Genomic DNA, 23,074 nt, shown 5'->3' on the forward strand with positions numbered 1-23,074 from the left:
GATGACCACGTTGGATTATTTTTACAGTGACTGTCAAAATAAAAGCACCACGTCCTGGAGAATCTGGACGGGGGGGTCATGACACTCTGGAGGAAAACACTGTTGTTGTCCATCTAGTGAGCATGTGCAGAAGAATTATTTACTTTGGCCCTAACGTGACTGTGCAGTAGCACGATTCCAGAAAAGTTCCGTTTTCCCCGTTTACACGAAGTCAGAGCATTTTTAAAAAGCGTGATTGTCTTCACCTGGTGACTGCAGCACATATATTGGACTTCCTGTTGCCTGTTTCTTTGTGTGCCAGTCGTTCCTGCATTTCTGTCGAACCGGCAGTTTTTGTAAGTGTTGTTTCTTCTTCGGAGTCTTCCCCCGTCCTTCGAGGGATTTAATTTAACTACACGTATTACTGCTTTTTCCCAACCACAGTATTTAGACTAATACTAATATCTATCTCTATCAAGAGAAATCTGCAGTCCTTTCTATATATTTGGCAGCTGCTGTTGTTACACTTATGTTTATTTATTCTTCATTACACGATACAACAGATTTAATGATGAAAATATCTTCAGACAGATTAAATCAATGTTTTCCTGTAGTTATTACTTTTTTTCCTATATATATATATGTTTTGTTTATATCTCAGTTGAACTTCATGATCTGTGCATGTTGATCTGGTTATCAACATTAGATTTTTATTGTGTTATTTATGCTGTGCACATTCATTTCGAGCCCATTTCCTTGTATGTGCAGAGAGATCTTCCTGAGTAACGAAAGCAAACACTTAAAGCTGAATGTTTATTAAGGCTTTTACAAAGTTCCATATGAGTACAGGTAGTGCTCTCCGGGGTAACAGTCTCCCCCCATCCATCTGCATTATCTCTGCAGTAACGTCGCGCTTCTTTACTGCCGCAAAAACTCCACTCGCTCCATCAGGCAATAACTTCCTGACTGATGTCTGAAACTAGAGCGGGGAAGGATTTCGACATCCCCACACACACACACACACACACACACACACACACACACACACACACACACACACACACACACACACACACACACACACACAACAATAATATCAAAATGTAGAAGTTGTTGTTGGCTGTCCGGGCCGAGCGAAGGCTCATATCAATCAAAGTCAGGGTGTTTATTGATTGAGTTGCGGGCTTCACTCTGGAGATGATGAGTGACGAGGTCGAGGGAGCTCAAAGGTGTATTTTATTCACAAGTACAGTTAAAAATGTGCAAGCTTTTCATTCAGCTTAGAAAAGTAGGAAAGTGCAGAAAGGAACAATTATAAAATATAGTTAATCATACAAAAGCATCAAATACACAGAAGGACAAGAAGTACATGTTAATCCTTCTGATTGACTTCTTGCCCCATGATATTGCCACAATCATATCAGAAACACTTTGACTCGACGTAAAAAAGGATTAAAGAAAGATTTACCCACGTTTTCATTCTTTCTGGAGGTGGGGAGCTAAATGATGGACGCAGTATATTCTCATGCTACTAGCCGCCTGTTTACGCCACATTTGCAAGTGAAAACGCAGCATTTTTGTTGCGTGTCAGTTTACATGACGACGTTGTTCAAAGCCACTGAAATCACACACTTCTGAGAACTTTTCAAAAATGCTCCGTCTCCATGGAAACGGCGGAAAAATACCAACTTTCTGTACATGGTGGTATAGCTGTTATCGCGCCGTAGTTCTTCTGCACATGCTCAGTAGATGAACAATAAAAATGTCCGCTCGAGTTTGTGTACTCGCCGTTCTTACTGTTTATAGTGTATTGTTCTCTACGGTTGTGTGTCTTGTTTCAGTACATAAACAAACAGCACTCACTAGTGGCCACACATGAAAACTACATCTTCAAAATGTTGTGAAAACGTGAAATTTCTCTGAAACCAAAATGCAGAAATTATGTTTTCACCTGAAACGTTGTCGTCTAGACGGTGCCTAAATATAAGACAATTGACAGAACTCCCATCCTGAAGACCCAAACCTCCGTGTACGAGTAAGAAAACCTCCCTCCACCTAGAAAACTAAAAAAAAAAGAAGAAAGAAAACAGTCTTTGGCTTGGCGGTTGAATTCTCCGACTCTGGCTGTGACTGCCAGTCGTTGAATATCCGATAGCACGGCTCAAATTTAACTTCTTATTGCCTCGCTTCTGCTGAGACAGCAGGAGATTGTTGATATGGATCCTTTTATTGTTGTTCACCATGGCTTCTGAATTCTGTTGCAATGAGCGAGATGTGTCATCTGTTATTTAGATTGCAGTGCTTTTCTCTCTCTCCCTCCCTGTCTGGAATGTTTTGGATCAGCAGGAGCTGCAATCTGCTTTCTTCACTTTAGCAAATGTGCTTATATGCTAATGTCTTTATTTTTTTGTTTGTCTTGAGCTTCATCTTCCGGCTTCCTTCCACACAAAGCGAGCCATGTGTTAGTGACACCTTTCATTTACTGCAAAGCACATTTTCCATTGGGGAAGAAAGAGACTTCACTTTGGCAACACACATAAAGTGGCTGACAGTTTGGATTTGGCCGTCATCGGCACAATAAATCGAATCCATGGAGCAAATAATCAGGCATAAGTATCGTTTGTGGCGACTGACCCCTGATCTACACACACACCCTTTAGTAATTCCCATCGTAACGACGTTCTTATTGACAAGAATGCACCAACCTGTCTAACAAAATCTAGAACCCTTAATAGATAGATTTGCCCTGGAGAGAGTTCAGAGTCCTTCCTTTGTCCGTGTTATGGGCGTCCTGGTATCCTGCTCATTTGGATGTCGTCCCCATGGAGTCCTGGGTTGTGGTAGCCCAAATGACCGAAGTTCAAGTCCAGAGGTTCACTGTTGTCCAACCGGAGAACTGGAAGATAAACACGCCGGCGTTAAAAACAGGAAGTAACCAGAGATGGAAATAAAAGAGGACTGAAATCTTGTTCTCGAGTCCAAACTATCGTAGCGTTGAAATAAAAGCAGTAAATAAAACTCGTGAACAGATTCCATCTGCCGCTGGAGATGTGAGGTCTTTGCTCTCCTGCAGCCTGGAAGCTCATCTCCAACATCCTGCGTCCGAATCCTCCATCCTCAGTGTTTTCATGATTTAAAGTGAAAACCTTTGTGTTTTTGTTGTCCGTTTACTCCACGCTGCTCAGAGCCACTGAAAATGCTACTTTTTGAAATTGGCTCCAAAGGTGGAACTTTTAAAAAGTGCTTTGACTCCTGTCTCCAGGGAAACGGAGAAAAAGGAACTTTGTGCTTTATTGGAGCACGAACCTTGAGCTCCTTGTCGATACCGAGCACAGATACGAGTACCTAGTAAATCCCATTGCAATTGTTTTCAAAAGGCTTTTATATTCTAGATAATATTCAAGTCAATCTTAAATGTTTTTATAGTTTTCTTGGCCTTAGCATTGCAACAATCTGCTAAAAATACATAGATGATATTTTGACAATTCTGTTACTTAAATTCATACCAACGGCTTATTTAACAGTATCTGACCCGGTACTTGATGCCAAATACTGGTATCTGTATCAGAGCATCCCCATAAATTCTATGGTGACCGATCAGGCATTATCTGTGCTGAGCGAATTACTTTATTTAAAAAGAAAAAAAAAAGAAAAGCAGCTGAAAAGACTTTAATATTAGTAGATTACATGAGGGAAGAATGACGTGAGCAGGAGTGTTTGATGAGACGACAGGATGAGGAGTTGGAACCTTTACAGTCCCACAGATTCACATCATGTTAATGCTTCTACGAGGAAAAACCTCCGGAGGATGAAAGAGCAGCCTTTCTTTGATAAAGGCAACATTTTGAACTTGTCTACAAAGGAATCAATCGGACAAAGCTCCTTCCCTGAACGTGCTCCCATCATCCCCGCTAAATAATTGTTTTCCTCTCCACTTACAAGTTCTCTCAAGCTCTTTGGAAGGTATTTTGGGAAAACGTGGGAAATCGCTGCGCGTAAGTGAGATTAGTAAATGGGATTTAAACACAAAACGACTCGAGGCTGCCGGCGCTAAAGAAAAACCTGCAGAGACAATTTGGCCCGACGGAGGAAACGGTAACTCTGGACAGGATGATGATGATTTAGTCCGAATGCAGGTGACCAGGCGAGGTCATTCCAGCTGTCAATAGATATTTATATCACTGAGAATGAAAAAAAAACAAACCCACAAAGGTCCTTCAGGATCACTAATGAATGCCTCCGTCACAATCCACGTCTTCAAATCACCTTGATTGACAGTTTCCACAATGGAAGTGAGACCAAAACAAAACAACATGTCTTGCATTAAAATCCGCCTCACATCCTGATTGTGTCCAGATATGAATTCAGGCCGACTCGACAGACGCCTGCTAACGATGCGAGTCTCGATTAGAAATTAATTGAGATCCAATCAGTTTTTCAAGCTCACGTCTTATCGCACTCAACTTTATTAGAAAAGGATTTCAGCATCAGGTCCATTTGTCCCTGTTTGACATGCATCACTCCACTCGGAGCAAAATGCTCTTACTTTTGAAGGCAAACGTTTCTGTTTCAGTAGAATGTCTCAGTCCCACTGGGCTATTTACAGGACCTGGTCCTCAAAGCTGAATCTTTTCTGTGGTGTGTTAATGCCTGAAGCAGCTGCCCTGAGATCAGGAAGTCAGAGGCTGAGATGGAAAATCACATAAACAGTCATGCTTCTTTTTCAGCTCACACAACAAACTCTGTGAAATACAAATAAGAAACACTAGTTTGTGTCTGAGGCATCGTTGTCATGTTTACTGCTTTTAAGAAATTTCAGAAAACGATGAAGTGAGCATCCCAGGCCACTAGTGGGTGCTGTTGTTTGTTTTTGTAATGAAACCACGCACCCAGAGAACAATACGCTATAAACATTAACAATGGGAGGAGACAGACATTCGTACGGACAGAAGGTGAAGTTGGATTGTTATTGAGGTGACTGTTGAATATTACGAAGGATTCTTTACTCCAGCTGCCGTACACGTGCACAATGTACCAGGAGAAGGAGTGGGAGTGTTTTCAAAAAGTACTCTTGTCGTGTAAACGGACTCTCATAACGCAACGAAAGTTTTCTGTTTACACTTGAAAACGTACTCGTCTCACAGAAATTATTAGTTCTTTCATATTTAGCTTCGTACTCTGAACTCAGGAGGGGTTTTGACCAAAGTATTGCACCAATCCTGTACATACAGTAGAGATATGGTAGGAGTATTTATCTGCACTGAGAGGAAACTATTTTTTATTTTATTTGTTTGTGAACATACAAAACAAAAAAGAAACGAGAGAAACAAACAGAGTGAATAAAAGAAAGAGACACTCATCCAGATGAGTAATCCAGAGCTCTCTGGATTACTCCAATAGATGATCAAAAAGAGGGAAGGCAGAAGTATTCCATTACTTTTTTAATTCTACTCTTTTACATCTTTATGGTTGCAAATCACAAAATATTTCTTTTTTTTCTTCATTTGTATTAATTTGTGTCCGACACTAATAAAGCCGTGACGGTTTATACAGACCAATTGTTTCCCTCCACCAATAAACAGAACAACACCATTACCCACAATCCCTTGCTCTCATGGCAAAACCCCGCACCTCACCTGAATCAGCTCTTTATATATTCTTTTGAACTGCATTAAGTTTGATAATAATTTAATCTCTGTACATAAGTTATCTCATAGTTTTACATCCTGTATGGTGATACAGAAGTTTTTCCGGGGACTTTACAAGTTTTTAACTGTAATTTCCCCCTGAAGTTGTAAATCTTTTCTCTCTGAACATTCCCTGAACGTTGCCCGGCAGCAGGTTGTTCCTTGCTTTAAACCGTATTCGGATAGTTTTGAACTCGATAAGGTCAGTGAATAAAATAATTGTATTAATATTATCAGTATCAGGCCCTGTTTACACAACATTTCATTTTCAAGTGAAAATAGAAAACGTTTGTTGCAGTTGAGGGTTTTGTTTACACAACAACGACGCTCCGAGTCACTGAAAAAAGCAACTTTTTGGAAACGGCTCCCAGGGTGGAACTTTTTGAAAACTCTCCGACCATGTGTAGACAGTTAATCCTGCTGAGATTGAAATAGATTTAACCAATACAGGAGGATCTCGCTTCACTCATTGACTTCAGACTCTCCTCTTTTTCTACCAGCGGCACCAAACAGGCAAAGAAGTCTTGTAACTGTAACTTTTACATCAAAGGCAGCGGCATTAGCGGTGCTATTAAATAATAAGATTTATAAATAAATACTCGTGCAAATCCAAAGTGGCAGGCTGCCTATTTCCTCTCACCGGCCTTTTATCATCGCTCTCCGAGCGCGGCGCTTGTGGGCGTGTTTACGTTCTGCGCATAAGTTCCAGTGTCGGCTGTGAGTGGGCAGTTTAAACCTCATGTTGTCGCTCGGCTGGAGCGCTGCCTCGTGCAAGTCGATCAAAACTGTTAAAGTTGTAAATGTATGAATCTGCAGGCCTGTTTAACATAAATTATTAGGATTTTCTCTTTGTTTCATTGGAAGATCTTTGAACAGTGCTGCTCCATTTATTTGCCTTTCCTGTGGTTTGGTGTGAAGAACACAGACCAGTTGTTCCACGACACGATGCCGCTCATCCTCACCATGCAGGTAAAGTTTGTGAAGGCTGTCTTTAGACGCGTCAGCTTATCTAGTCCGCGGTCTCGTGGGCGCGGCGAGGATTCAGTCGGGGCTTTAACAGAAAGGTTAAGTATGAGGGAGCGTAGGAGGGCTGTGAAAACGAAGCGCTGTCTGCCTCCCTGCTCCACCGCAACAATGAGACAAATTGCAAACTGTCATAGTACATGATCCTATTTTACATGGCGAGGTTACTTTATTATAGGGAGGTTACCTTATTAAAGCAGGGCGAGCTGTGTGCATGTGAGCGCAGCAGGAGAAACAGGCAAACCAACGGATGAGGAATAGATCAGAAAAGATTGCTGGAATTCAACCTGTGACTCTTTTTGCTGTGAGTTCGGGGGAAAAGGTCGATGTCTCTTATATCTCTTATACGTTAAGGCAAGGGAACTTTACTTCTGAAGCATGTTTATCCAACAGATCTATTTAAAGGGCTTTACGTTAACAGACACAAACAGTTATAGACACTGAACGGTGACAACGTCAATAAGGAAGAGGAATACAAATGGGAAAAGATAAGAACTTTAAAGCGATAATCCAAAAGGTAATAGTAGAACTTAGAGGAAGATACAGGAGTTAGTGGAACAGCGCAGCATCAAATGAATGTTTGCTTTAGAGAGTTTAATTTTCTTTTGCAGTTTTCAGGTAGTTTGTTTAAAATGTGTAGTGCATGAAAACTAAAGTAGCGTCTGTCAGATCTGCTGTGTTTTCTACTTTGTCCTGTCTGGTGTTTGAATACTGGAAATATTCTGCCATCAGGTATTTACACCAATGGAGTACAAAAGTATCTGAGTGACGGATTGTGTATCAACAGAGACCAGAGTGACAGGATGAACTCCACATTCTGGTCCCTCAGATCTCACACTGTGTAATGTTTTCCATATTATGAAAAATCACTGGTTTCTGGGATTGAAACCATAAAAAGCATGAACCTCATTTTTAATATTAAAAGTGTTTTATTTGAGTAGATTTGATCGATTTTAAAATTAGAATTATTTTGTATGCTGGCTACTGACCTGCTATCTATCTATCTATCCATCCATCCATCCATCCATCCATCCATCCATCCATCCATCCATCCATCCATCCATCCATCCATCCATCCATCCATCTATCTATCTATCTATCTATCTATCTATCTATCTATCTATCTATCTATCTATCTATCTATCTATCTATCTATCTATCTATCTATCTATCTATCTATCTATCTATCTATCTATCTATCTATCTATCTATCTATCTATCTATCTATCTATCTATCTATCTATCTATCTATCTATCTATCCATCCATCCATCCATCCATCCATCCATCCATCCATCCATCCATCCATCCATCCATCCATCCATCCATCCATCCATCCATCCATCCATCCATCCATCCATCCATCCATCCATCCATCCATCCATCCATCCATCCATCCATCCATCCATCCATCCATCCATCCATCCATCCACTTATTTCAATGTACTCTGATCCACTTACAACAAATTCACTTCCAGAATTGTGTATTCTGAGAAAATAATCCCCATTTTGGATTTCTTTTAGGAAATCCAACCAACATCTGTCCAGCTGCTGTGCCCCCTGAACCTCTCTAGCGCCCCCAGAGTCAGGCCCACAGCAATGCTTCAAGTGAAAACTTGAAACAAAGAGGAGGAGTTTTCATTTGAAACGTTGTCATGTACACGTTGCTCATTGCACCCAGACCTGCCCTACATTCTAAATACCACTGCTCAAAACAATATTGAGGGAATCGGAGGATTTCGTCTTGCCACCCACTCCGATCGTTTTTTGTTTTTCCCTGTTTAACAGAACCTTTTGAAGACTTTGCCAGAAGAAAAAGAACTAAAAGAAAATTGGCACTCTTGAATGTAACCCAGTCAAACAGCCTGTCGTACCTGGGTCAGAGGGATACTCCTCCACCAGCTTCCTGTGCGTGAAGCCCTTGGGGTATTTCTTTTTCAGGATGATGTAGGCCACCAGGCCCACACAGGCCACCGCCACCGCCGTGGCCAGCACGGCCCCCCAGGCCTGCTGCCTGGCGTTGTTCTGGAGATCCAACGCCGACCCTGCACGGGGGGAAGCCAAGAAAAACGCCAAGAAATTTGAGAGTTAATTGCCATGTACTTGGCACTCAAACATGTTTGCAGATACAAATCCTCATTAGCCAGAAATGTCTAATTTACCCTGCGATAATTAATGCAATTAACAAGCCCAAATCATGATGGTTTCTGGAATACATTTGAATATGTTATGAGGCTACACACTGCGTTTCTCTAAATAAGGTGAAATGTGACTGAACGACTCTTAAATGTCGTAGCTGATTTAATATCTCCACGGATCAACATTCCCTGGACGTGAAAGCAGCAGCGAGCTGATGATGTGCTGTCGTCACATTGCGACCGGAGCCGGAGCAGATAACCACGCTTCCATTAACCACTTCGGCCTTTGCTGACCTTTCCCGCTCTTGTCGTCCTGTTGCTTCGAAAGCTCAAGATTTAACTTTGCCGCTTCACAAACCTCTCCTCCTTATTCATCCTTCTGTTTGACTTGAAGTCAGAAGCACTAGAACAATAAACGATTCTGAAAGTGGCAAAATACTCCGTTTGTGTTTTATCAGGACTCCGTTTCTCCACAAATGGCTCAATCTACTCACTTCCTGGGATGGATTTACCTCCAACCTGCAGCAAAACTCAACCAAGAGACTTTTATTGTCTATTTTTGTTTTCTTTGCTTACATGTTTCACTTCAGATTCTCACAGGAAGCTTGTCTTTTCTCTCCGTTCTTGCTGGGAGGAGAAAAAGATCCACGCTATCGCTTCAGTTTCGTTCGCCAGCAGATTTCATCGTCAATGTTTTATGTGTCTTCATGAGTGTTTGAGAGATTCTGAACTTTAATAGAAAAAAGCAAATACATTCCTGTTGTAGGAACGTGAAACCGGTTTGAAGGACGTACGTTGTGTTCCTATATGAACGATGACGTTTACTGGGCTGATCACATTGGTTGAAATGATAAATAAAAATGGAAATTACAATGTGGAAAACAACCTTGAGTCCACTGTTTAAATGATACCCTGGAGTTTATACACTCAGATATTTCACTATTATTCCATGATTGTGAAGAAACAACTCAAAAACATTTCCTCTGCCCATCAATGTTTTTCACTCAGACTGGAAGTGTCTGTTTCAGTCATCAGCTCTGTTTCACCTTTAAACAGCAAAGGTGAGAGTTTTGTTATTAGGAATCACTTTTTCTAGTAATAAAACCAGAAAACTTTTTTTTCACAATAATATGCGCCACGGTAATTTCACACCCCTCCAGCAGGAGTCACTGTGGCTTCATTTAGATTTAGGTAACTCCAGGTCCATTTACTATGGCTTATTTATTTAATTTGGGATTTCTCATTTAGGGAAAGTAGTTTCAAAATAAAATGTTTTCTTTGAGCTCGCATTAGAAAACATCTGTAGAGGTCTGGTTTGCAGTACTCTTGGTCCGCAGTTAATCTATTAATTTTCATTTCTCTTTCTCTTATTGTTTCACACTTAAAGACATCAATGTGGACTTTGTACAGAAGAAGTGGAAAATCAAGAGAAAGAGAAAATGAAAAAAAAAAGATTTTTAAATCAGATAAAAGAAAACAGATTTATTTAGCAATCAGTCAATATTTAAACATCTTACATTTAAATTAGGAAAAATCCACCTTTCCAGGTTTGACATACTGTCTCCATTCCGTCCACGTCTTTCTATAACTTATATTTCCTGTAGGATGTTGGTCCAGTCGTCAGCAGAGGGTGGAGAATGATTAAGCCACTTCCTGGTAATGGCAGTTTTACGTCCAGTCATCAGAATATGCATCATTTATCATTGTTACTCAAGCCATCAGAAGGATATTTGCCTTGATATATGATGCAGATGGTTTAATAATTCATATAGAATAAGAAATAATAAGAAGATACATGATCAAGTCAGTCTGATTGTTTGCATGATCAGAAACTGTCATACGAGCATCGTGTGGCTCTGCAGCGAATCTGTTCAAACCCTGGGTAGCGTGAAAATCTCCTAGGAATAAAGTGTTACGCAGTATTAGAGTATCATGAAAAGAGTGAATTTTTTATATTTTTAAATCAAAATCAATAATTTACTTTCTTCTTTCACCTTTACGTGACATTTCTGGAAGCATGCCAAGATAATAATTATACTCTTCGTCAGATCTGCTTGTACATTTTAGACTTTTACTTTCTCAAGCTCCTTTTGAAAAAGTCTTCTTATGGTCTAAAAACATTTTGGTATTTCATGATCCTAATGAGATTTGGAGCACCTCCAAGATCTCTTGGGGGAAAAAAAGTGTGTGGGGGGGGTTGGTGGAGACAAGACTTATGGGGCTGAGACCAGGTCAAAGGGAATACTTTAAGGGACCGAGATCTTGAAAATGTGGTCTTGGTCTCGAGCATTAGAACGTTTCTTTTATCTTTTAGCTCAGAATGCTACCTGGCAGAGCTGCAGACGTGGCTCCATTCACAGCCTCACACCGGAGGGGAATTGTTATTTTTATTTACTGATGTCAGAAAAAGCAAAGCCGCCTTGTAGGCTCATTTTTACAGCCTCTGTGTTTATCTGTACCCAACAGTCGATGGCTTTGTACAGTTTTTGTGCTCATGCTGTGCCTGTCATAACAACCATGGAGCTTTTTCTTTTTTCTTCTCTTCCCCTCTCTTTCCACGTTGGCCACAGTCTCACCACTGTTTTCCCACTGTTTATTGCAATCATCTGTTAGTGTTATGTCCCACTGTCACATCTGTCCATGTGTTATTTCTTTTTAATCCCGTCCCTGCTCTCGCTCTCCAAAGGCCACGGTGCTCCGCTCGCCGCATATATATTTTACACTGGAAAGCAGATTTTTTTTTCTTCTTCTTGCCCGTGTAGATACATAGATTGAATGCTTCGCGGCAGTCTGCATGACAAGCAGCTTTTTTTCCACTCGTATCACCCTGATCTCACGGTCGACACCACAGACTAGTCTCACTGCCCGGCACACCGGCGGCACAGGTATCCCTGACCTCGCTCCCTCACGGTTGCTTTTGCAGCTCAAACAGGGTTTTCTTTGTCTCCCGGAGAAGGTGGCGGTAATGGGGCCCCTCACTCTCGGCGGCTACGCCGAGGGCACCTGAAACCAAATCCTGCATTTGCTTCTGAAAGAAGCAGCATTTGTCTCCTGCCAGTAGGAAAACAGATCGAGGCAAATCTGGGTCAGAGAAAGGGCAGGAAATGTAGTGTGTGTGTGTGTGTGTGTGTGTGTGTGTGTGTGTGTGTGTGTGTGTGTGTGTGTGTGTGTGTGTGTGTGTGTGTGTGTGTGTGTGTGTGTGTGTGTGTGTGTGTGTGTGTGTGTGTGTGTGTGTGTGTGTGTGTGTGTAGGCTCTTTAAGTGACTGGTTGCTTTCGCAATTTGCAACTGATTAAAGTTTAATAGGTTTGATGGTCAGAGGGCCTGAAGGGCGGCAGTACCTCGGCCCGCGGTGTCTCTGGTACTTTCGTCCACCGTGCCATCGACAGCTGTCGTCGCAGGAATCCCCACCGTGCTCTCCGGTTTCACGGAGACAGACGGAGACACGGTCGACGCCTCGTTCGTCTCTGTTCCAGTGTTGTTCGTCCCGGCCGTGGAGTTGCTGAATCCCGTGTTGTTCGTCCCGGCCGTGGAGTTGCTGAATCCCGTGTTGTTCGTCCCGGCCGTGGAGTTGCTGAATCCCGTGTTGTTCGTCGACTCTTCGTCTGGCTTTGCTGATGGAATGGCCTCCGGAGCCGAGGTAGCGTTGCTGCTGTTGGACGCTGTTGGAACGGCGGTGACGTTTTGCGGAGTCGATGTTGAGTTGACGACGTTTCCAGCTTCTGTTTGGCCGGCGGTTGTATTCGCAGCAGCGGGAGGAGCGGTAGTTTGTGCACGTGGAGGTTCGGTTGCTTCCATCGTGACGTTTTGGACCGCAGGAGACTCGGTGACGTTCATGAGTCTCGCCGACCCGGTGGCGCTCCTCCCTTGCTCGGCCATGTTTTCCTCTTCCATGGCGCCCGATGACGTCCCGCTGGTGAAACCATTTCCGTTATCTTGCTCCCTCTCTTCTACATCGGCTTCACCTTGAATTCTGTTTGGTTCTACGGTCAGACGGCGCAGCCAGGATGCGTCAATGGTCGGGACAGAGCGGGTCGTCTGGGGCGCCGCCAGCTGGACGGCTTGGACGAGCAGGAGGAGACCCACTGTGATATTTAAAGGCTTCATTTTCACGTTGGTTTCCTGAAAGATAAAAAGTGAAAGATTGGCATCAGAAGAAGACAAATGAGAAAATGAAGTTCTGTGGAAGAGCATCAAAAAATAATCCCTTTGAAAATCTGCAGTTCTTCTGATTAACTGAGCAAACTTCATCTCTGATCTCTTGATCTCTTTATCTACATGAAATATCTGAGATACGTCAAAGTAATTTGAACCGAGCGCCCCGGAGGAGTCTGAGACGGAATCACCTCCACTGCAGGTGGAGAAAGTATTCATTCCTCAAGATTAATGAATATTTAAAGTGGGACTTTTATATATTCTACTGCAAGTTACTGAAGGTAAGTTCTACTTGCTTCAAAAAAAATACATATCTACAGGCTTGGCGAGTTACCAGGAACCTTCAAGCGCATGTTTCTGGTTTGTGGGAAGAAACTACAGTACACACACACACACAAACAGGAAGAGCATGTAAATTCCACACAGGGCTAACCGGAATCAAACCAGGGATTTTCTGGCCGGAGCACTAACCACTGCACCTAACCTGAAGACCATGTTGGGACTTGAGCTGTCTGGATGATTCATGTTCTACAAGAAACGCTGAGATATATTTAGGGGCAAGACCATAAATATGTATTATACTTATTTCAAAATGTTGAATTTTCTGAGAGGCTGTTTATCGTTGAAATGAGTTAAGTCATTTTGAGGAGAGCTCGCTATCATCTCAACGATAGGGCTCCTTGTAGGAAACAGATTTAAATAAATACGAAATATAAAAAGTTGCATCAGACAGAGTTGGCTACTATTGGCTAATAGGCTAAGCTGCTGTTTAATGCTAATGCTAAGTATTGTAGATAATAATACTACTTCCTGGTTGATATTTACACGAGAACATTTCAAGTGAAAACACGTCGTTTTTGGTTTTCACTTTTGAAAGGTTTTGCGTTTCCACGGTAACCTATAAAACTACCGATATATATATCTGGGAAGCTCTGTTGGTAGAGCGGTCAGCTCCCAATCGGAAGTTTGCAGGTTTGATTCCTCATCTCCACACGTTGAAGTGTCCTTGAGCAAGACACTGAACCCCAAATCTCTCCCAATGGGTGAACTGGCATGGCTGCCGCCTCCACTGGTGTGTGAATGTGTGTGTGACGGGATGAATGTGACTGACGGTGTAAAGCCCTTTGAAACAGTTCAAGCAGTTGAAAAGCGCTATGTGAGTGAACTCTTGGTATAGACTCTACAACTAGATTATGGACGGGGAGTCATGCCACTCCATGTTTGCTATTGTCCATCTCCTCGCGCCTGAGCAGAAGAACTATTTACCGCGGCGCCGGCACACATGCTGGAGTGTTTTCAGAAAAATTCCACCTTAAGAGTCTTTTACACTTCTACTACTAAAGTATAGACCTTCGAAAGCGGTGTACTGTGAATACTCCTCCATGGCTCACCAACATGGTCCCTAAAGGGGAGGCATGTACGTCGTGTAGAAAGCGTCCAGCAGGCTTGTCTGCGTAGGATTCTCAAAGTACGATGGGAAGATCGTGTCACCAACAAAGAGAGAAGGAGAAAGACCGGTTGCTACAAGCTCGATAAAGAAATCCAGCTCAACCGGCTCTGCTATTTCAGTCTTGGCTCCTGAATGGAATCTAGACTCCTTCGTAGGTTACCGGGCTGGACTCCCTCTCGGTATTGAAGTGTCGGTCGGCCACGTATCAGCATCCTGCAGACTCTAGCTGGAGGTGTAGGAACCCTCCTAGGCGGCAGCTAGAAAAGTCTGAGCAGCCAAGCAGCTCGCCGAAGAAGGAAAAGCTCGGTCACCTGGCCACCCTGCAAAGTGAGCAGGCAGACCCACCCTTATCAAGTACAAGTTACTTTATGACACATGGTTCCCGACACTCGTGTCAAAGATGCTTTAACTGTGTGCAGCATTGAGCCAAAGCTGTTTAAAGGTCCAGCGAACAGTGCTGATTCTAATCATTACTGTGACGTTCTTTAAGCTTTTTCACTGATTGATTTATTATCACAGCTCTATTATATCTGGAGGATTTAATATTTCTCACCAAGTACGTTATCTTTTTGGGAGCCTGAACATGTTTAGAAAACCAGGCGAAGTGAAAATGAATGTATATCGATGGTTTCAGACATGGGCAGGGCAAAATGGCTCGATGGCGCCACCTAGACATTTTCAAAAATTGTGTTGTCCTTGGGATTTCATGTGATTAAGAGGAAATGTAATGAGGAACATCTTTAAGGGATTGATGATTAAACGTTTTATAATCCCTGAGTTTGGTTGTGGTGGTCCTGAGAACTTTGATGTGTATTATAACAAAAACTGGTCAAGCTTTCCTGTTCCATCGCCTACTGGGGGACAGGAAATCAGATTACATCAGACTTTCTTCATCCCACGTGGGGAAATGTGCTCGTCACAAAAATAGTTAAAGATAATTGACTTTGTATATACAGTTAGATAATTGGATAAATATGTATGTATGATGTGATTTATTCTACAATTTCCACTTCCTTCAAGGTTGTAATAAAAAGTAGACGAGTCATTAAAGCAACTCTGTCACAAGGTGCAACAGGCGTGGAGGAACCAAGACCTTCATCGATTTAATCTAGTTTTGCTTTTCACTGCAAATGTAAACAGAATTGAAAAAATCTGTTTGGTTGTTTTTCTGGATACTTTTCTTTATTCTTACTTTATTTCTCATGAGTGTTTTTTATATCGGACACCACCTGAAGGGCCCACTGGTCTCAAACAAATGTTCACCACAGCCTCCAAACTCTCTCTGATAACATTGAAAGACTTGATGTGCATTAAAGCCCCCCCCCCCCCCCCCCCCCCCCCTTCTTCTGTTTCCCTGAAGCTAAACAGCACTACTAGTGCAGGTCAGCTTCACTGACACAAGTCCGGACTTCCACGCATGCTGGTTTGACAGCATCTCTGCTGAGATCTGTGTCTTTGTGAATTCACACGAGTGCCCTGTGAGCTTGGCGTTCCCCCTCGGCTTCACTCCCCGACACAGATGAGCCCCCCCCCCCCCCCCCCCCGCAGGCCGACTGTGCTGATCGGCTGCTGCCTTCTGAACTGACGCTTCTTGTAATCAGTGTGAAAAGGTTTTGTCTGAGTGTGCGATGTGGGAGCCTGCAGCAACAAACCAGTGGAGGAAAATCTGGTTCTACCTGCTCCGACTGCGACGCGGTTCCAGTTTGAGAATTCGGCAGCGACAGTTTGATGTAGAACATGATATAGTGAGATCTCGTGTAAACACGTCTTCACAGAAGTAGTTCACACTTCCAGCTGGCTTGCACTTTGCGAGTGATGAGGTGGGAATAACACCATGTCTGACATAAACAGAAGTATTCTGATTAATAGTTTTATTATGTATAAGAGAGACGTATTGCTTTGGTGTTGGTTTGTTTGTGTTCACCGTGGAGTGATTGGCTGAAGCGCTGAAATAACAACGTGGAGTTCGTTGATACAGGAAGTGGTCAAACATAAATTCCCCCAGTATTTCACACAATACGCTCAATGTTCCATCTTCATTAAGTCCAACATGCTAAACGGATCGTGTGTCTCATTTAAACGACAAAGTTCCAAATGAAAACTTATCGATTTTGTGTTTTTGAGTTTTGTGTTCACGTGGCGAGGTTTTGTTAGCAAAGCTGAACAATACAGAACAAAACACATCATCAGTGGGACACGAACATTCGTATGAACACACCAAGTTGGAGTGCTCTTCCGGGTGACTGTCAAAATAAAACTACCAAGTCTCAGCAGAATTTGGACTGGGAGTCAGGACACTCTGGAGGAGTTGTTGTTATTGTCCGTCTACTGAGCATGAGCAGAAGAACTAGTTATTACAGCAGGACCAGGACCAGCAGAACCAGGACCAGCAGTGTGCAGGACCAGGACCAGCAGTGTGCAGGACCAGGACCAGCAGTGTGCAGGACCAGTTGTGTTAAAAAAGGGAAACATTTCACAGCAAATCAGTGTAAAGGTAAAGCAATGCTGTTATTGGACAATGTAATATGTTTTACATGAGCTGGTAATTAATCGTATAGTTTATCATGGTATTTTGCATCATTTTAAAGTAAGATGCTCGTCGACAATATTTGAAAAAAAATCAACTGAAATATTACATTATATGATATTGTATATATATATATATATATTATTATTATTATTATGTATATTATATATATATTTATATATTTATATATATATATATATAGCATTGATATGATATGAAAAATAGACAAATTAATTCATAATAAAAAAAGTTATTTCTTAAATGGACATGCAAATAAGAGAAATATTTATTAAAATATTCTGAAGAATTCTTCACAAGCAGCCTCTTTTTCAATGTTCAGCTCAAATACAGGATGTAGTTCTTTAATTACCAAAGAAGAAGAGGAATTTAAGAACTTTCTAAAAATGAAAGCTTAATGCTCGTTGGATCGGACGGACGGAAATAAAAAAACCCTTGTCTGTAGGATCCTCGGTAGAGAAGTGAAGTAGGACGCTCTGCACCTCTTCCACTCATGTTTGTTCAAATCATCCAAAGTCAAGTCACGAACACAAGCTCTCTAATCACAACGTCTCCTCAGATTAAACAAACATTACCTTCACCCTCCTCTTTCCTGAGCATAGAAGTCATGCAGTATTCGTCGTCTGTATCTGTTTGTTCTTGATTTGAAGTGACGACTTTGAGAAAAACATGTCAGAGGAATGAATCAGCAGCCCAGTTCCACAATGTGAAGCCTGGTGGCACCGCAGGTACCCGAGAACAAACATGACGTGGAACCGGTCGGACGAGCGGCGTCACTGCTTTCTTTAGATCCGTCCATTGTGACTAAGCCTGCAGGCAAGTTATGTATTTGTCTTACGTCAAGCCGACACTAATGACTTTTAAAGGCCTCAACTTAGTGGAAATTGATGGCAAGTGTTTGGATTTCAAACCTGGTTTGTGGGAAAGTTTTTTCAAATCCCTCTCACATGCTTGTGAGTGTGAAACCAGCGGTGGACTGGTCCTCCGCTCTGACCGTGGACGTCCTCCCGTCGGCGGGTTGAAGACACACGGAGAGACGTGAACTCGTGAGGCTTCACACTCAGCCTCAGTCCTGGCCTGCCAGAGTCTGTACCGCCACCGCCACCGCCACCTCCACTGCCTCCACTCTGCGGACACGTAACCAGCGCCCTCCGACCCACGCACACACTGATTATCCAGCGTTTCCACTGGGCAGAGTTCAGATGTCTCAGCTTCGTCCATTGTCAAAATGTTCCACCAAGTCCATTGTTTTCTTATGAGCCTCATGACTTCAAAAGTGGAAGATGTGAGTTTCTTCTACAAACTGTCCTTTTGTTTCTCTGATGGTAACGTGGACATAAATCCATAACTGTAATCCACAGTTCTTATAGAATTATACACGTATCTCTACAGGTGTAGTTTATATACCTGCACCCAAACCACACATGCACACAAATATTAAACATAGCAAAGCTTATTTAGTCCTACACATTCTTCTATATCCTGTATTAAATTCATTTTAGTCTATAATCAGTTCATTCTGTCTCTTAAAGGGACCAGATAATATAACAACTTTTACACTAAAACAACTCTAAATATTTCCTTTTGTTTTAGATCAGCAGTGTTTCAGTTCAGGAGTCACATACAGCCCCGTTCAGGACCAGTAAAATAGTACTGCATTCATCCTCAGATTGAAACTAAAGTTTTTCTTTGTAGTATCGAGGACGCCAATGTCTATTTTCACAAAACGAAGTAATTTCTACAATATCAATTTTAATGAACCCTTGTGGTGCAAAACGTCCCGTATCGCTGCTGCGTTCTGTGTTTGTAGAAACTCACCCTGACAGCAGCTTCGAGGATTAATACTGGTTTACTGTCTTTCTCCTCTGATACCTCAGCTCAGGTCTCAGGGCTGTTGTGTCCACCACACTTAGAAAATGTGTTCAATTGTTCAACGTTCTCTTTAAAATCCTTACAATCAGGTGGTGGTTTCTCCTGATTGGAGCCTCGTGCTGGTTGATTATGTCCGACTCGCCTGGTTTAGAGCGATGAGGTGTGAGATTCACATTTAATTTAGAATGTTTTAAAAGCACGGGACAATTTAACATTCACAATGAAAAATAGGTTAAATTTTAGCGTGATGCCATCTTTTTCTCGTCCGATACAGAGAGAAGTGACATTTGCATTTTGCAGCCTTCGTTCAGGTTTTTGCAAATTCATCACGTCACAACCAGTGAAGGAAGCGACGTCTGACTCCTGCATCCCTGGTCCCAGTGGTGTCCACCACTCTCACCACAACACCAAAATCAATAGCACTTTCTTTTATGTATGTCTTTATTTATTTATTTATTTAAAATCCAGTCCATATTTTCTTTTTAAACGTTGAACTCATCATGAAAACCAGATCGGACTTGGGCCCGGGCCGGCGTGTCTGGGTCTGTTTCACTCATTCAACATTTATTTGAACCAAAATCAGCTTCTGTTTTAATTTGACAGTCACGACATGTAGGTACATTGATTTGACCACCACAGGCGCACTGTTGTTCATACGAAATGTTGAGTCAGTTCAGGTGATCAGGATCAGTTATTCTGATCAGAATATGAACTAACCTGCTCTAGTTCAGGTTAAGCTACATGTGGCCAAAAGTTTTTTGTTTTTTTTAATCTTTGAAAATGTAAATAGTGTAAATAAAAACCCACTGTGATCTGGAAGTTGTAGTATTTAGTGAACGGAGGCAGAATATTGTTGAAATTGCAGTTTGGTCAGGAGTTGTAAAGGGTAGTTGGTTAAAAGTAAATTTCTTAAAGATATAGTAATATTTCATTGCCTCAAAACAAACATGTAGATCTGGAGTTGTAGTTATTTATAGATTATACGTATTGTTAATATTTACTATGAAATGTTTCTTCCCCAAATAAATAAAGGTTTAAATGATCTACTGTTCATGCCAACTGTTGGAAAACCATTGTGTGGGAATCTCTAACTCATGGCCATTAAAGAAGATTGCGAGGTGTAACTATTTGTTTTGTTTTCTAAAACAGTTTAAGAACTAGATTTGGTCAAATATTTATAAATGCATGTAAGGTATAAAGCAAGTTGGCACAGATGAAAATGGGCACAAATTTGATATTTTGAGTAAAACGATGGAAGCTGACAGCAAACATGAGTGATGGGAATAAAACAGTCAGAGGAGTTCATAGTAACAAACAACAGGTCAAACATCAGGTCGGAGGACAAAACAGACCAAGAAGCTCCAATCAGCCAAAACAACAGGCAAACTGTAAAAATGTCTAATAAAACCCATTATTTTTAAACAAATACCTTTAAGGGGTGACGGATTCAACACAACAGCTGAGATATCGTGACGCTGCCAAACAAAATCACAATAAATAGTGTATAAAGTCACTGTTTAGGTGGAAAAGGGGAAATAAAAATATCTGCATGAGTGATTCAGTCATAACAGTTGAGAAGTCCCAGTAACTAACATAGCTGCAGCTATATGATCCGGAGGAAACGGAGTGAGAAACATCCCTTCATTCACACGTTCTGCACATCTCAACCAAACAGGCCCGAAACATCCGACGACCTTTCGTCTTTTATAACTTCTTTTTTAACTTACATGATTGTGTTGGTTATGTTTTCGTTTCCACTGTGAAGGAAGCAGCTTTCCACCGCCGTTGAACATTGTTTATTAATAATAGTATAGAAATAGGCTTCTTAAATAGCGCTCATTATGTGACTTTCTTCATTAATGTTCATTTATTCCACGCTGCAGTTTCTGGTTAAGGTTTCCCAGATTAATGTCATGATTAGTTAAAATGCAGTAATGGGTTGTTTAACCTGCTGGGAGCTGCTGTTCTAGAAGAAACACACTTTGTTCTCATGCTGGAGTTCCACCGAACGTCACAGACGTGTTGATCATCCTGCGTCGTCATGGAACCAGGAAGGAACAAACCATAAATGCTCGTAATAGAATAGATCAAGTCGTATTAGGAGGTAATAACACCTTTAACTTCAATGTTTCTCGTATTCAAGTACAATTACACCATGGAATCATTAAGTCATACAGTACAATATCCCAACTCCCTCTATTGCTTGTTAAACCTTTTGATTTGAGGTCAGCAAGTCGGCAACGAAGTACTTTTCTGTCTGAGAAACGAAATTAATAGGAGATTTATTTTATTTATTGAATTGAATGTCTATGATTATTATGCAATTAATGTAGATTAAAAAGTAACTAATACTTGTTCTACTTGAATTAATCTTGAACAAACTCACTGTTGAGTACACACACACACACACACACACACACACACACACGCCCTGGGTGGAAGTAGCAAATTACAAATACTCCTATTTTTTTATTAGAGTATAATTTAGGTTATACTTAGCTATACTAAGTAGCGTTTATGAAAATGTGCTCTGAACATTTGGAGTACTTATTTGAGTATTTAAAGTAATCCTACTCATACCTAAATAAAAACTACATCACATGATCTACTTGCTGAGTTTATATTCGTAGTCGATGTTGTCTACTTCTACAATTTTAACGATAATGATCTAATACTACTCGGATACTTCGAGTACTATTGGGGAAGAGGATTTTCAGTGTTTTTTCAATTAGTATTCTGAACAATTTAGACAACATAACAGATTTGCTGTAGTAATAAGTATGAGTAGTCTAATACGTGAATATTCTATATGTAACTTGAAAATAGAAGTTCTTCAGTTGTTTTGTACAAAAGAAAAGTCACTTTAATTTGACATTTGAACCTAAAATACGTTCAGACTGACGTGTTTTCAGGAAGAAGATGGTTCTTGTGTTCTTCAGGTATTTAAAAATAAAAACCATTTCAACCTCATTAGATGTTTCTATTTTAGTTTTTTTTTTAAATCTCCTTCATCCAGTTTTGACTTCACGCTTTTAAATAAAAGAGATTAAATCCTTCTGCGGTATGAGAAATCCTTACCTTATTCTTAAGCTGTATCAGATGAGAACAGGTGCAGAGGCAACAAAATCTCTTCAGTGAGCTGCCAACATGTGAGAGTGAATCAGCAAGAGAGGAGGAGGAGGAGGAGGAGGAGGAGGAGGAGGAGGGGGGAGGAAGAGGAGGGCCCAACAGAGTGGCATTCAGGGAACAACCTGCTCAACCTGCTCCTACACCTGCCAGCGATAGCAGCACACCTGAACCGCATCCAGGTCCACGCTGTGAAGAGACCACAAAGGGAATGAATTAGTGCAGAGGAGACGGGGCAGGGTGTGTGTGTGTGTGTGTGTGTGTGTGTGTGTGTGTGTGTGTGTGTGTGTGTGTGTGTGTGTGTGTGTGTGTGTGTGTTTCATGTTCCTCTAAGTTCACTGTCTTTATTTTCGGTTGCCAGGTTAGGCCCAGTGGGCGGAGCCCCGTGCCCAGTGGGCGGAGCCCCGTGCCACAGGCCCTCCTGAGCCTCTGCTTTGTTTTTCTGGCTGGCTGGAAATGGCCTCCGTCGTCATAGTAACAGAGAGAGGAGGCTGAGGAGCTCAGGTTTCATCCACGCCTTTGTCTCCGGTTTATATCTGGCTGCCGGGTGACGTATGACTTTGTGAACTGGCAGGTAACGGCGCGTCAGACGAGCCGGGTTTGGTTTTCTTTTGTTTTGTTTGTTTCGTCTCGCTCTTCGGCTGAACCGAGGCTGGCGGCGGCGGCGGCGGCGGACTTGAGCAGGCGAGCGAAGCGGCTGGAGTGTTGCTCAGAGCCGGTGTGTGTTTTGTCGAGTCAAGAACAAGGAACACTTGTTTTGTTAATGAGACCGAGGAGTTGAAGGGCCCGTCAAGACAAAAAAAGCTTTTACTTTCTTATAAAACTTAATTCCACCAAAATAACCGACCTCAACCCGGTGACTCCAGACGTCACACTCCTTTTAATTGAAGGGACACGGAAGCCTCGTCCACACGACACTGTTTCGGGTGAAAAAGCACTTTTCAGAAAAGTTTTGCGTTTACTTGACAAAGTTTGCAGACGATGTAGTTAGCGTGCCAGGCCATGAGTTGGCGCTGTTGATTGTTTTTGTAATGAAACCACACACATCATCATTAACCATGGCGAGGACCCAGATGTTTGTTTTGACGGACACTGAAGTTG

The 23,074-nt window shown here is 41.8% G+C and overlaps 1 protein-coding gene across 3 annotated transcripts; it reads right to left on the reverse strand.

Annotated features, from left to right (window-relative positions):
* Positions 1-773: 773 nt before the first annotated feature.
* On the reverse strand, positions 774-22,304 carry LOC308106604 (uncharacterized protein). Of its 3 annotated transcripts, XM_080458452.1 has the most exons (5): positions 21,926-21,995; positions 20,796-20,878; positions 12,167-12,947; positions 8,563-8,733; positions 780-2,875 (listed from the first exon to the last, which is right to left on the reverse strand). In XM_080458452.1, the coding sequence occupies exons 3-5, from the start codon at positions 12,930-12,932 to the stop codon at positions 2,760-2,762; spliced, it is 1,053 nt and encodes a 350-aa protein (XP_080314578.1). In that variant the 5' UTR covers positions 12,933-12,947; positions 20,796-20,878; positions 21,926-21,995; the 3' UTR covers positions 780-2,759. The 3 variants fall into 3 exon arrangements, with proteins under 3 accessions (XP_080314576.1, XP_080314578.1, XP_080314577.1); XM_080458450.1 differs by lacking the exon at positions 20,796-20,878 and having other exon boundaries at positions 774-2,875; positions 21,926-22,304; XM_080458451.1 differs by lacking the exons at positions 20,796-20,878; positions 21,926-21,995 and adding an exon at positions 17,551-17,678.
* Between the last annotated feature and the right edge of the window lie 770 nt (positions 22,305-23,074).

The sequence above is a fragment of the Lipophrys pholis genome (assembly GCF_963383615.2).
Source record: "Lipophrys pholis genome assembly, chromosome: 2".
Lineage (NCBI taxonomy): Eukaryota > Metazoa > Chordata > Actinopteri > Blenniiformes > Blenniidae > Lipophrys > Lipophrys pholis.